Source organism: Meriones unguiculatus, chromosome 10 (genome assembly GCF_030254825.1).
Source record: "Meriones unguiculatus strain TT.TT164.6M chromosome 10, Bangor_MerUng_6.1, whole genome shotgun sequence".
Lineage (NCBI taxonomy): Eukaryota > Metazoa > Chordata > Mammalia > Rodentia > Muridae > Meriones > Meriones unguiculatus.
In genome coordinates, this window is record NC_083358.1 from 88,918,126 (window position 1) to 88,932,755 (window position 14,630).

Below are 14,630 nucleotides of genomic sequence, written 5' to 3' on the forward strand. Positions count from 1 at the left end.
GTTGTCTTAGTTGGGGTTTCTATTGCTGTGAAGAGACAGAGACACCATGAGCATGGCGACGCTTGCAAAGGTAAACATTTAAGTGGGGCTGGCTGACAGTTCAGAGGTTTAGTCTGTTATCATCACAGTGGGAAGCATGGTGGCATGCAAGCAGACATGGTGCTGGAGAAGGAGCTGAGAGTTCTACATCTGGACACACAAGCAGCAGGAAGACAGACACACTGGGCATGGTTTGGGCTTCTGAAAAAGCCCAAAGCCCACCACCCCCAGGATATACTTCCTCCAGCAAGACCACACCCACTCAAAGAAGACGCTCCCTATGAGCCTATGGGGGCAGCCAGTACTGTCGTCCCATAGTTCTTTCAGATAACCTTAGTGCTTCTATAATATCCTTTTAGACCTCAGATTTGTCTCTAGTTACCATGTGCCCTTGGCTACCTCTTGTCTATGGCCATTGGTACAAACTTCATCTGTTTTTGATTAATCTGCCAATTTTGAAAATTACTGCCTAGGTATTTTGTAGGATACTTACCTACTACATGTTTTCATAGATATATTTAACTGGAGCTGTGGGTTTTGAAGAAGCTAAAAACATAAACTTAAGCCTCCCAAATGCTGGAATTCCAGGCATGAGCCACAATACCTACCTAGTATTTATAGTCTTGATACAGTCATTTGAAGCAGAAAAGCTTTCTATTTCAGTTTTCTCTTCTTTCATCTTTTATGCTATTGATGTTACATCTAAGAAATTAATGTTTAATCCAAAGCTAGGAAAATTAGTCTTGTGTTTTCATGTAAGGTCTGTGATCAAATTTGAATGAATCTTCGTCTCTCCTGTGAGGCAAAGGTCTAAAGTCATCCTGCTGCACATGGATATGTCTTTGCCAGCACGTTTGTTGAAAATGTCAAATAATCATCCTTCATATTGCCTTGGTGCCTTGTTAAAAATGTTCATGTGAGCGAAAGACATGGCAGCAATTAAGAGGACTGGTTGCTATTGTAAAAGACCCGTGTTCAATTCCCAGCACCCACACAGGAGCTAACAATTGTCTATAACTCCAGTTCCAGGGAAAACCAATATCCTCTTCTGCCCAGGTATGCACATGGTACACAGACATACATGCAGGAAAAATACCCACACAGAAAACAATTTTTTAAATATTTTTATTATCATTTATTACAGTGTATTCAATTTGTATCCCAGCTGTGGCCCCCTCCCTCATCTCCCAATCCCATGTTCCCTCCCTCTTCTCCCCCTATGCCCTTCCCCTAGTCCACTGATATAGGAGGTCCTCCTCCCCTTCTATAAGACCCTAGCCTATCAAGTCTCATGAGGACTGGTTGCATTGTCTTCCTCTGTGGCCTGGCAAGGCTGTACCTAACAGGGGGAGGTGATCAGAGAGCCTGTAACTGAGTTCATGCCAGAGAAAGCACCTGCCCTCCTTACTAGTGACCTCACTCAGAGACTGAGTCTATGGGCTACATCCGTGCTGGGGTTTTAGGTCCTCTCCATGCATTGTCCTCGGTTGGGGTATAAAAACAAGGAAATCGAAAGTTTAGGGTAAGGTGCCGTAACGATGGCTCAGTAGTTAAGAGTGCCTATTGCTCTTTCAGAGGACCTGAATTTGATTCCCACATCACAGTTCACTGCCTGTAACTCCAGTTCCAGGGGCATTCAATAGCTGGACACCCACATTCACAGTCACATACTAACACACTAAGATACTTATATAAGATGTTTTTTTTTTTTTAAGTTCAGGCTCAGTTTTACCAATTTCTATAAGAGAAATTCCTATAAAAAGTCACGGCAGCCTGGTCATGACTGTGTTGACTCTGTAATATTATTTGGGGGGGGAAATGCCACATTGCAATGTTTTCTGATCCAAAACACAATGTCTATTTCCATTCCATTGGACTCTGATTGCTTCCGGTGGTGCTTTCTAGTTTTCCATGCAGCCTTGCATTTCTTTTGTTAAGTTTATTCTTAGGTTTTTCGATGTTATTGTGAAGGAAACTGGGTGTCTCAGATCTCAGGTCATGCCTAACATCTGGAGACGCTGTTGATTTCCATGCATCGCTGTGTACCTTACCAGCTTTCTGGATGCCACCAGTTGGTTGGTTAGTGGGTCCCTTCGGTCTCTCTACACAGAAGGTGATGGCATCTACGCGCACTTGCTTTGGCCTCGATTATGCAATACAAAGTGGAGAGACTAGATGCTCTCTTTTTCCTGTACTGCATCACAGGGAGAAATGTTCGGTCATTTGCCACCATGTATAAAGTCACCATAGACCTGCACCAATTCCTCTCTTATGAGCGGTCAACCAGAGATGCGAGCAGACATCTTGTGCCTCTATCAAACTCCAAGACGTTTTTGTCAGATCAAAAAAAAAGTGCACACCCACTGAGGAATCACCTCCCCATCCCTCCCTCCACCTAGCCCCTAGCAGGCACCAATGCCCTTCCATTTCTACTGACTCAGCTGTTCTGAATAGTCCATATATGTGGACCCATACAACAGACAACCTTTGTCTCTGGCTTCTTTCACTTAGCATAGGATTTTGAAGGTTCATTGACATACAGCAGGAGTCAGTGCCCTATTGCTTTGTATGGCTCAACAATATTCCACTTCATGTGCTGTCTACAACACATTCATCTGTCAGCGGACATTTGATCTGAACAGTGCTGCAATGAACACTTTCCTCAGTTTCCATTTGTTTACTCCCATTTCAGTCGTGTTTCGGTGCAGAGTTCAGCTCACTAGATACATCCAAAACATTTTACAACCACCGCTACCCATCCCCCAGACGCAAACTTTATATTCATTAAATAACCAATCCCATCCCCTGGCCACCCTGCATTCTGCCTTGGTTCTCCACATATTTGATCCTGCATTCTGCCTTGGTTCTCCACATATTTGATCCTGCTGGGTCCCGTGGCAGGAGAATCATTTAAGAACTGTCCTTTGTGTCTGGACTGTTCCATCTGGCACAGTGTTTTCAAGGCAACCATCATACATTCTTATAATTAAAAATACACATTTCATATGCAAAACTGTTACTGTTTAACACTGTCATCAAGCGGCGGGGAGCTTGCCAGAAACATGCACAAGGCAAGCGCCTTTGGCTGGCATCAGTCAGCCTCAGTCCTCATGAAGTTTAGTGGGACAGTTTTAGAAGATGACAAAGAGGATTCCCGGGAGACAGAGGCCATTGCCACAAGCACAGAACTCAGAAGTAAATGTGGCTACTCAGGCTTCCCAGCTCCTGGCCCTTTCTAATTTACAGTGGCATCTACCACCCACTTACAAAGATGCAGGACAAGGAATGAACAGAGTTGGAAACAGGACAACGAGGGCACCAGGAAGAAGAACGAAGTGGAAGCAAAACAAATCAGCCAGCCCTGACTACAATGAGAACAGAAAGGCAGTAAGGTGGGTGAGCGCCAATGTTGTGGACACAGGAATGAGTGTGGCAGGGGTTAGACAAGGAAGGAAGGAGGACACAGGAGCTGGGAGAGGGCCGATCCAGTTTATAAAGAACTTAAAAGAATCGCTTCTCTCGTTCCATTAATAATGGATTATCTTGAACAAGGGCCTTTGTCCTTTGTTTCCCCTTGCTTTACTAGAATACATAGATAAATAGACTTCCAGCCAAGAGCCACACGGCCCCCTAGGCTTCCTAGTTGGCATCTGCTGTGTTATCCTTCCCACGGCCTCCTATGGAGCCAGATATGGGAAGGGTTCACCTACAGCTCCAAATCCTGACATAAACTGAGAAGTGCTAACTCAAATGCGATTCCCATAGTCAATAACAACTTACAGGCCACCTGTGTCCTGCTCTGAGCTCTCAAACCAGAAGCCAATAAAAACAAGAACAGGCGACTCCATTTATGCACGCTAGCCTGACCATGACTTTCTAGACTATATTTTTATTTTGTGAAAAACATTGATCTCTATTTTACAGACTATCCCTTCTTTAAGAAAACATGATTTTACTGTTTTGACAATATGACTAAGCACACACACACACAAAAAAAAAATCATTTCATTATCCAGATACATATGTATATACACGTTTTAGATATATAAATATACTTTTTATCCAGAGAGTTTATTACAGAAACAAGAAGAAAACCTGAAGGGCAAATAGCAGCCTTTGTAATGTCTGGAAACCGAGCACAGGGAGAGAAACTGTGGTGTTCCCAAGGGAAACAACGGGCATGCTACGATCAAGTGGCACAGATTTCCCGCACCAGCCGACGGAGGAGCACACCAGAGCAAATACCACTCCGTACAAAAGAACATGCTCTGCAGAAACTCGCAGATGGCTGAAACGCAGAATAAAGTGTCTGTGGGGTGATCAGCCCCAAGTGGGACATTTGTATCACACCCTTTCCCGAGGCTCAGGGACCAACTCAGAGGAGGGGGCACAAAGAGCCAGGGGCTGGGGAGAAAGAAAAGGGGGAAAACGGTTTCGTGAGGAGCAGACAGGACAGCTCTGCTCCCAAGCTCACGGCTACTGGGGGGTCACCTGCACAACACCTGCCCAAGTTGCAGACATCCTCACTCTAGTATGAAGTGGGAAGGGGTCCTCGAGCCCCATGGACCTGAGGACCGATGGACAGTTGATGGCTTCTCATGGGAGGGAGTCAGTTTTCTTTGGGGGATGCAGCTTGTGATAAATGGACCTTGCTCCCCAGGGAACGGCCCAAAACCCTGGAGTGTAGACAGTACAAATTATTTAAAAAGTAAAAAAAAAAAAAAAAGACATGCAGTCTGTGAGTAGGGACGCAGTAGAAATCTGAGAAAGGCTGAGGCGGATATGATCAAAATACATTATATGAAATTCTGAGTTAATAAAAAAATATTTCTTTGGCAAGAACACATTATAATACTGGCTTAAGCATTAGAAATCCAGGAAGATCACCTGTCTGGAAACCGAACCCAAGCAAATTCCACCTTTTCCTGAAAAGAATTTTTCCTTGTCAGATATCGAGCATGATTTATTAAGGCACGCTTTAGCCTTTAGCAGCTTAGAATGGAAAAACTGAAAGAAAGTGTTTGCGTGTAGATTTAACCTGTTCCCCCATTGTTCCCCTGCGCTAGGATGGAGCCAGGCCTCACACGTGCCACTCAAGCCTCGTGCTACTGAACTGCATCGCCAGGCCTTGTTCTTCTGAAATAAAGACATTCCCCAGGGGTAGAATAAACTGTAACACAGCATTTGCTGAACGTGAACACAAGGAATTGCTACCTGAACCCTAAGCTAGTTCCAACTAAGACGTAGAGAAAAATAGAACGTTTCCAATTTACTGATTAGAAATAAAATCATGAAGCTGAGGTCGTTTGCTCAGAGATAAAAATACGGTTCTGGGGCCAAGCAGAAATTATGTCACAATCCAAAGGAATATCCAAAGAAGTAAAATATATCCTCACAATTGTTTTGTTTTGTTTTGTTTTTTAATGTCCAATTTTGTTTGCTTACTTTGCCTAAGAAAATTATCTTCATTTGCTACAGGGTTGGAAGAATATCAAAGAAAATAAGTCATTATAAATAATCAAAGAGAACAAAATATTAAGTCAGAAAGTAATAATAGCAGTCATTAATTTAAGTTTCTTGCAAATACTACCCCAACCCAAAAAGCAGGGAAAAAAAAAATCAAGAGCCATAGAACATAAGAAAAATAGCCCCATAATAAAAACACTTATTGCGAGCAGAGCAAATGAGTCCTCCGGTGTTACAGCGCCACCCACTGGCTGTAAGTCCCCATAGCAAACATTGAGACAAAATGACAAAATGAGTAGGAAGGAAAACAGCACCTCCTGTCACTAGAGCACCGGGAATGTCTTCCAGAGGGAGCCATCCGTGTTATTTTATCCTCACAAGAGATGAGAACCCCCTTCTCTTGTGTTGGACAAGCTGGATGCACTCACAAGGGTGAGTCTTAGCAAATGTGAAGGTCACAGCTTTGTTCTTTAAAGCTCCTGTAAGAACTGACATCAGAGCCGAAATGACACAAAACGTCCTTTCAGCTCTCCCAGGATGAAGAAATAGATGAGATCTCTAATTAGGAGGTGCCTACTTGCATTTCACTGCTAAAAGGAGGAAATATCATATCCATGATATAATTAAATGCTAGTGAAACGTCCAGTGAATAAATCAAGCACACATCTACCTTTAACCAGAAGCACTGGTTAAACAATGAAAAAAAAAAAAAAAGTCCCAAATCCTGGGCTGGAAAACACATTGTTTTCCAGGTTTTCTTTGTTTGTGTGTGCGTGTGTGTGAGAGTGTACATATGTATGTGTGTATCTATGTGTGTGTGTAAAAACAACACTTAAAAGAAAAAAAACAACTAAGATGTCTTAAATAAACTAGTCACCATGAACATACTCTTTAAAGTCCCACAGCAGCATTGGCACAAAAGTTACAGTCCCCTTAAAACCAGATAATGGCATACACCTGTCATCCCACCACCCAGGAAGCGGATCAGAGCTTCAGGGTTATACTTGCTTACACAGCCAGCTGGAGGCCAGCCTGGGCTACACAGAACCTGTCTCATTCCCAAAGATGCAGTCTCCATCTATCCTTTGCCTGAGATAATTATCTTCATTTGTTTCATTCACTGTTTTAAATCCGGATGTCCCCCTTGACTGAGCGGGAGCTGGAAAAGGCAGACTTGAGAATTCCTCCACAGCGACGTCCACGGGTCTTCCTGATTGAAACACGCTTCGGCCACTCAGGACAAGCTTCAGGTCTCCCTTCCTGTTCTGGCAGTGACCGTGACCCAGGCCCACAAAAAAAATAAATAAATAGATAAAGTCTCAGCGTGCTCATACGTGGTTGATGGCAGAGAGGAATACCACGAGGAAGGTCACGTTCCCACACACGTAAATCGCCAGCACCACCTTCTTAAAGACATGGCCCTGAAAGAAAAGCTGAGATTTAGCGGAAAGCACCGTCATGAGGGCCCGTGTCAATAAACAAGGGACTCTCACCTCTGCTTCTGCGACCGTCAGGGATTGAAGGATCTGAATTCTGTCGTCATCCAGTATTTCAACTGCCAAGAACAACGCACGCTTATGAGAATGGCGACACTCAAGTAAACTTGTTGTCGCGAAAAATAAGATAAAACCTGAGTCCTGGCGTTCCCCAGTTTTCCAGGATATAGATTTGGCCATTTCAGTCTACTAAATGTTGCAAATATTCTAAACGTGGAGTGTGTGTGCACTTGTGTGCATGTGTGTGCATGTGTGTGTGTGTATGTGTATGTGGGTGTGTGCATATGTGGGTACGAGCATACAAACACACATGGGGACTCTTTGCCTTATCTCCTTCACTCAAGGTCTCTCACTGAACTTGGAGCTAGGTTGGCAGCCATCAAATCCCGGCAATCCTCCTGTCTCCATTTCCTCACAGCTCAAAGGTTTATAGACACACACACCCATACCTGGCTTTTTACTCGGGTGCTGGAGATTTGAACTCAGATCTTCATGCTTGCACAACATGCCCCATCTCTCCAGCCCCACAATAGGACATCCCAAGTGGGTTACCTTTTCGGGAGAGCCGGTAAGCGTGTATCTCCAGAACCACCTCGGTGGCAATGTGCCAGACCACAAAGCCCATCATCGCATAGGTCTTCTGTGGACCGGGGAGTTTCAGTCCTGGTAAATCCATTCCTAGGAACATTGCTGCCACTGTGTAGAAAAAAAAAAAAAAAAAAAAAAAAAACTCAGTGCCCAGTGAAAATATAAATGTTGCACATTACATCAACTAAAACATACTAACAGCTGGGCAATCATGGCGCACACCTTTGATCTCAGCACTCAGAAGGCAGAGGCAGGTGGATCTCTGAGTTTGAGGCAGCCTGGTCTACAGAATGAGTTCCAAATAGCCAAGGCTACACAGAGAAACACTGTCTCGAAAGGCAAACATATATACATATATATGTACATATATAATATATATACACAACTATGTATTATGTATACATATATTTTATTATATTTAATATAAATATGTATTTAATGTCTTATATACATTAAACATTTATAAAAAGAATAATCTTTAGGGCTACAATAATCTGGTCTTCTGTATTGTAAGACGTTATAAGACAAGAGAGCACATTGCGACCTATAATTGTTAAGACAGCACACACAAACTAAGGATGTGTGGATCATGGGTAGAGCACTAGCCAGCAGGCCCAAAGCCCTGGGTTCAATACCCGACACGGATAACAACAGAGATACCTAATCTTTCCAGAAATGTAAGCCTGCAATAAGAAAAGGGGGGGAGAATTGAGGAAGTGACTGCTGGTCCCACACTTCATCCCACAAGCAATAGAAATGAACACGTGACTCATGCCTCCCTAGGGGTTAAATGGAAGATGTGCCTGGCTCGGCTTACATGCCCAGCTGTTTGGGAGGCTGAGGCAGGAGAATCACAAGTTCAAGGACTGTGGGAGCTACAGAGTGAGGTCAAGGCAAACTGGTGAGACACAGTGTGAAAATAAAAACTACGAAAAGGCCTGGGGATGTACAGTGGTGCTGCATTTGCCTACCGTCTCTGAGGCCCTGGGTCCAATCCCTGGTACTGAAAAGAAAGTATGTGTCAGATAATACCGCCTGCCTTCTGGAAACCACCTGCCCCGCAAGTACAAACAGTAGGGAAATGGCCTGGAGTTGGAGGGCTTGTTCGAAACTCATTTCACCCATCTCAACCCAAGGGACCTTAATTTGACCTGCTTCATGGGTCACTATCATAACCTCATTTACTTGCAAAGGCAAATGTGGGAAAATGACAAGGGGAGGGGATGAAGCAGTTTTAAAGACGCTTTTTTAAAACCTTAAGCTTAAATAATGACTTAAATGGTTACTTGTAGAAATTACTTTCTAGATTTCAATACTCCGGGCTGATTTCTCCTCAACAGCCAATTTCTCCGACTACTAATGCATCTGAAAATCATTTAAGCCAAATCACGCCTTGCAGTGTAAACAGCCAGCAATTACGTATGAGTAAGTGGCATTGCAGTTACTTACCTGCTATTATCCTAGCTGCCGTGCCCACACTCCAGTGAGTCCAGTTAAACACTTGCCTCCTACCAAAATAAAGAACCAGTCAGTAGTCTTTAAAGTGATGGAATAATAATTAATCCCCAGGAGATTACGAAGCATGCGATTTCTCTATTGCTGGGGAATTGGGTATCAGCAACCCGTTTTAAAATCCATCACTGTAAATGCAATCCATCACTGCATTCTACAAAAAAGGAAAGTGTTTCTGCTTTGAAAAAGAATCAGTTGCCCACTGAACGACACACACTGAGTGTTTATATGTCAGAGCTGCCCATACCTTGGGTCGTGTAAAGGTGGTCTGAAGGTGGCCAGCAGAGGCTGAAGGACAGCTAAGGTCATCACTGTACAACCGAGGTATGGGTGGTAGCCTGCACGCTGAACAAAGGACATCGTTAAAACAGTCACGGCCCTTCCTGTCCATTTAAATCTAACTTAAAACCATGTACACTGCAGATGAGGGCGTGATAGTAAGAGCCAGAGGACCAAGAAGTCTGCTGTGAGATTACGTGTTCTAGAAATGGCATAGAAACTATACCTCATGACACCCCCATAGTAGGGCCGCCTATGGCTGGAACAGTGCCACCAAGAGCCATGCTAACAGAGAAGGGGGTAAATGTTCTTATGAACTCCCAACTCTCAGACAAAGAACTACAGGCAAATCATAACTGCTGTATGAGGGAGCATTAGTCTCTCCCCGGGATGAGTCCCCAATATAGAGCATCAGCCCTGGAGACATATACACAAGATCAACACCAAATGGACACAGCAGGATACAGTTATACACTTACATTTGTGGTATGTGTGTATGTGTGTGTGAGGGGGGAATACATAAAGAGTTGGAGGGAGAAGATATGGAAGAGTTGAATGAAAGAAAGGGAAGGAAAGGGGGGAAGCGATGTGAGCATCATATTCTAATTCATTTATTTAAAATTGTATATATAAGGTACTTAGCACTGTTGGTCATATAGTAGAGATGCAACTTCTGTTAGCTTCATGATAATCATAAGAGATTTAATTAGTCGTGTTTCTTAAACATCACGGTTGAGCTGGAGAGATGGCTCAGCATTAGGAGTACTCACTGCTCTTCCGGAGGACCCAAGTTCGGTTCCCAGCACCCACATCAGGCAGCTCACAACTGCTGTGCTTGCCCCTGGTGCTAGAGTTACATAGATTCACACCCATAAAACAACAAAAACAAATCTTAGACATCATACTTTCAATTTCCAACATTCTATAAGGAAAATACACATTCTGAAGGGAATGTGTAAAATATAATGCAGCCTGAAAATACATTTAAGTACCAAGTAATCTGTATTCGTGGTCTCCTTTCATTCCTGATCCCCAACCAGGCGAAGTCATCAGATAACTCAAAAAAAAAAAAAAAAATGGAGAATAGGAAGGATAGACACAGAAATCCCTCATTATCCGCCTTTGAGAATAAAACAGCAATCTGCTTTGACATCAGAACAGACTTATAGGGAAGCATCTGGCAGAAGGCATACTTACCTGACTCCAGCCCCCTCTGTACACAAAAGGCATAACAAACGCAATGCAGGTGAGCACAGATGTAGCAAGCATGAGCAGCCGATGCACCTGCAAGGGGAGATGGCAAGGTGAGAGGATGGCTAACAGCCTGCCCCGGCTAACTTCATAAAGGACAGCTGGTGTCGCAGTGGGCGATCACGGGGGGTTCACCGGAGGCAGACATTCCACTTATGTGGCAACAGCAGAAATAAAGTGTCGTAGAACATTAAGCTAAGGAAAACTTAGCTCACCACTATCTATAACTCCAGTCCTAAGGGATCTGATGCCCTCTTCTGGCCTCTTCAGGAACACAGGTGATGCACAGACTCACACGCAAGCAAAACTCCCATACATAATAATAATAATAATAATAATAATAATAACAATAATTTCCAGAAAGTGTTTTAAAGAAGAATAAGTAACCCTGTCAACCAAGAAGAGAAATGAGGTAAGATAAGAGAAACCTCAAAAGCAACAACTCCTCCATTTTTTCCTAATACCACACATTTAAGAACACTTCCTAGATACAGGCATCCGCACTCTCATGGCACATACTTCCTGATGGACCACTACATACACACATATGCACAAGCTACAGTCCTTGAAAATGAAGCTGCTCTGCCTGCCTTCCTGTGAAAGGTTCTTGTTGAGCCTCACTGTGTTCCAAAGGACCCCATCTTTCCACCCCCAGGAAGGCTCAGCGTGGAAAAGAGCACTTCCGGTTTCTCTCCCCACACAGAATCAGATGATCTTGACTGTTAGGTAAGGAGAATCCATCTCTCACGGGCACACCCAGCAGAGGACAGGCATGCAGTGAACACCATCCTGTGCTTCTGTTTTCCGGCGCTCGGTGACTCAAACTCACATTGTGCAGTGGGTGACTCTTTCTCAGCTCCTCCCACTACAAACCAAGGGGTAAGGAAGAGTCCTTTGATAAGGGCCCTGATATGTTCCCTAGTTCATCCCGCTCCTTGAAAAGCCATGCTTTTGTAAGTAATCTTGCATCGGCTCTCAGTTAGTTAGGAAATTGAGGGGATCTAAAACCTACAGGAGCCGAGGAATGAAAAACGAAAGCACACGTGGGCCTGCAAGATGGCTTAGCAGGTAAGCATGATGACCTGAGTTCTATCCTAGGAACCACATGGTAGAGCAAAACTGACTCCCAAAAGTTGTCCTCTGACTTCCACACAAACACTGTGTGCATGGCACACGCACGCGCGCACACACGCACACACACACAAGCACACCAAGTAAATAACATAAAGACCAAAAGCACAAAAGTCTCATGCCATAACGTCCGAGCGGCACGGAAACCGCTTTAAGCCTTTTCTGCAGCCTACCTGAAACCAAGCCGCTTCACCGAGGAAGAAAGCTTTCGACCAGACAGATCTGAAGAAGCGGGCAACGAGCACTCCTACGCTAACTGTGGTCATCCACGCCACAAACATCAAGGCACCTACAGGAGGGAAGGAAGCAGTGGTTCACGTTACACAGCAGTAAGATGCTGCGTCCGCGGTCAAGCCGAGTGGTCAAACAGCCAGCCAAGCACATTAGGGGGATCGAAATATGATCTCCTCCCCCCAAAAAATACCCACTATACATCATAGGTCTTAGTTCACCACCGCTGTTGCTGATAACAACCAGCAAGGTCGTTGGCCTCGCAGGCTTTACACGTATTAGTCAAACTGGCCTTTGCCACGGTCTGATGGGTCTTATTACGGTCTTATTGTTCCCATTTGAACGGGGAAACAGCTGACTACTGAAACTGTGTTCCTAACGATCCTTCTAACAGCATGTCTGCAGCTCTCCTCTCCGTAATCTTACTCCCAACAGCAGACGAAAGACAAAAAGACACGTGACCTCCAAATCTACTTCCTGCCCAGCTGGAGGCACAGCAGAAGCAGAGTCCAGCTGAAGCCAGGACAGCGGCTCCCAAGGTGCTCTGTGCTGGGAATCACAGGGAGCCATGGAGAGCGCTGAAGGATGTGAAGGGAACACGGTAAGGAAGCGCCTGACAGGTTAATATTTCGGAACGGTACCGTTCGCACTGCTTCCCTACTTTTGAACCCTTTTCAGCAGTAAGCCAGGGTACTTCGAGAGTGGAATCACCTTTTTAGACTCAAAGCATCCGAGAGCCTTTTGTTCAAGCGGCTACTCTCCCAGCTCCGTGACACTGTCACTCAAATGCCCATAGCCTAAGCACTGAGTGCTTCCTACGCTCAAATTCTAACACGTCAGCAGGATCTAAGGGCGCAACTGCGTTTGCCAAACCAAACTGCTGTTACAACTGAACAGCCGGAACTACAGACCACTTTTTAATTTGCATTTATTTTAATAAAAAAAAAAACTATCAAGGATTCGGAAACATTAAATTAACTAACCCAGGAATACTCAACCCTAGCTGTGGATAGCAGTAACTAGAACAATGTTTTAACTATAGACGGATGAATTTAGATGTTTCCATGGCTGATTTTAATGGGTCACCGGTATTAAACACCGGTGAATTAAATTTCCTTTCCACTTTTAATAAAAATTGGCAAATATCGAGATGGGCCGTCTACCTGAAAACGTTGATGTTTGTAGGTAAGAGTCATGAAAATTTGCTAAGTGACGCCTGCCGCCATTCCCAATCCAGCCAACACCTGCTCGTTGGTTAGGGTATTCCACAAAACGTAAGAAAGGTGCCCCATGAACTTACCATGAGCCTTCAAAAGGGGTATGGAGTGGGATCCTCCTACGTTCTTTGGAGCGCCTGTCACGTCATATTTTTCATATGTTATCAAAGGCTGCTGGGAGTGCCTAAAAATTCGGCCTGAGACATGGACACAGAATAGAAAGAAAATGCTTTACAGTAATGAAAAATAGTCAAATGGGAAAAGTTGGCATGCCCATGTAAGAGCTGCATAAAGATATCTGTGAGAACATGTGGCTTTCCTGAAAATTAAAGAAAGAATTTAGACAACAGCAAGGTGAATCAAAACAGGGACTAGGAATAGAAGAGTTTGCAGTGACAAAAACCAGCGTGTGCTATTAACAGGTTAAACAATGTCGAAATAATGGCTGATGACAAGCCACTGAAAATACCCAGTGTAATTCTTGAATACTAACAGATGTGTCTTAAAGCTACCCACCTTTAACCATGCCTGCATTCTAACAGATTCCGGGCCTGGGCAGAAAATAGGCAGACAACTGAGAAAGGCATTTTGATATAGGACTCGGTTTAAATGACAAAGAGAGATGAAGGAAAGGGCTGGAGACTTGGCTCAGTGGTTAGAGCATTTGCTCAGGATCTGGGAATCTGACATGCTCTTCAGACCTCTCAGGGTAGCAGGAACACTATGGTGCAGAGGCACACAAGCACACGTATCCTTTTATACGTAAAAGGATAAGAGAGATGTGGTAGTGGCACATGCCTTTAATCCCAGAACTCGGGAGGCAGAGGCAGGCTGAGGCCAGCCTGGTCTACAGAGTGAATCCTAGGGCAGCCAGGGCTACACACAGAGAAATCCTGTCTCTAAAAAGATGTAGCCCATGGCAGCTCAGTGTCCAAAAGGGTTTCCTAGTCAGGGGAACAGGGACGGTCTCTGATATGAACTCAGTGGCTGGCTCCTTGATCACCTCCTCCTGAGGGGGACGCAGCCTGATCATGCCACAGAAGAAGACAATGCAGCCAGTCCTGATGAGACCTGATAGGCTAGGGTCAGAAGGAAGGGGCAGAGGACCTCCCCTATCAGTGGACTGGGGGAGGGACATGGGAGGAGAAGAGGAAGGATGGGTAGGATTGGGAGGGGACTAGGGAGGGGGCTACAGCTGGGATACAAAGTGAATAAACTATAATTAATAAAAAATAAATAAATTTAAAAAAAAGAAAAAATAAAGGCATATGTTACCATGTCTGGCCTTATTTTTTCTTTTATTGCTAGGGATTATTCCAAGTATGTACATATATATGTGTGTGTGTGTATATATATACACACACACACATATATATGTATGTATGTGTATATGTATATGTGTATGTATGTTTATGCTACA

General features: G+C 44.1%; 1 protein-coding gene across 1 annotated transcript in view; it reads right to left on the bottom strand.

Moving 5' to 3' along the window:
* Positions 1–3,886: 3,886 nt before the first annotated feature.
* Positions 3,887–14,630, bottom strand: part of Frrs1 (ferric chelate reductase 1) — a 49,048-nt gene continuing 38,304 nt past the window's right edge. Inside the window, exons 10-17 of the mRNA XM_060392828.1 lie at positions 13,294–13,407; positions 11,936–12,051; positions 10,578–10,664; positions 9,349–9,446; positions 9,039–9,097; positions 7,554–7,697; positions 6,999–7,060; positions 3,887–6,926 (exon numbers count right to left, since the gene is read on the bottom strand). Coding sequence (XP_060248811.1) covers positions 6,834–6,926; positions 6,999–7,060; positions 7,554–7,697; positions 9,039–9,097; positions 9,349–9,446; positions 10,578–10,664; positions 11,936–12,051; positions 13,294–13,407 — 773 coding nt within the window. The 3' untranslated portion in view covers positions 3,887–6,833. The remainder of the gene's footprint in view (positions 6,927–6,998; positions 7,061–7,553; positions 7,698–9,038; positions 9,098–9,348; positions 9,447–10,577; positions 10,665–11,935; positions 12,052–13,293; positions 13,408–14,630) is intronic.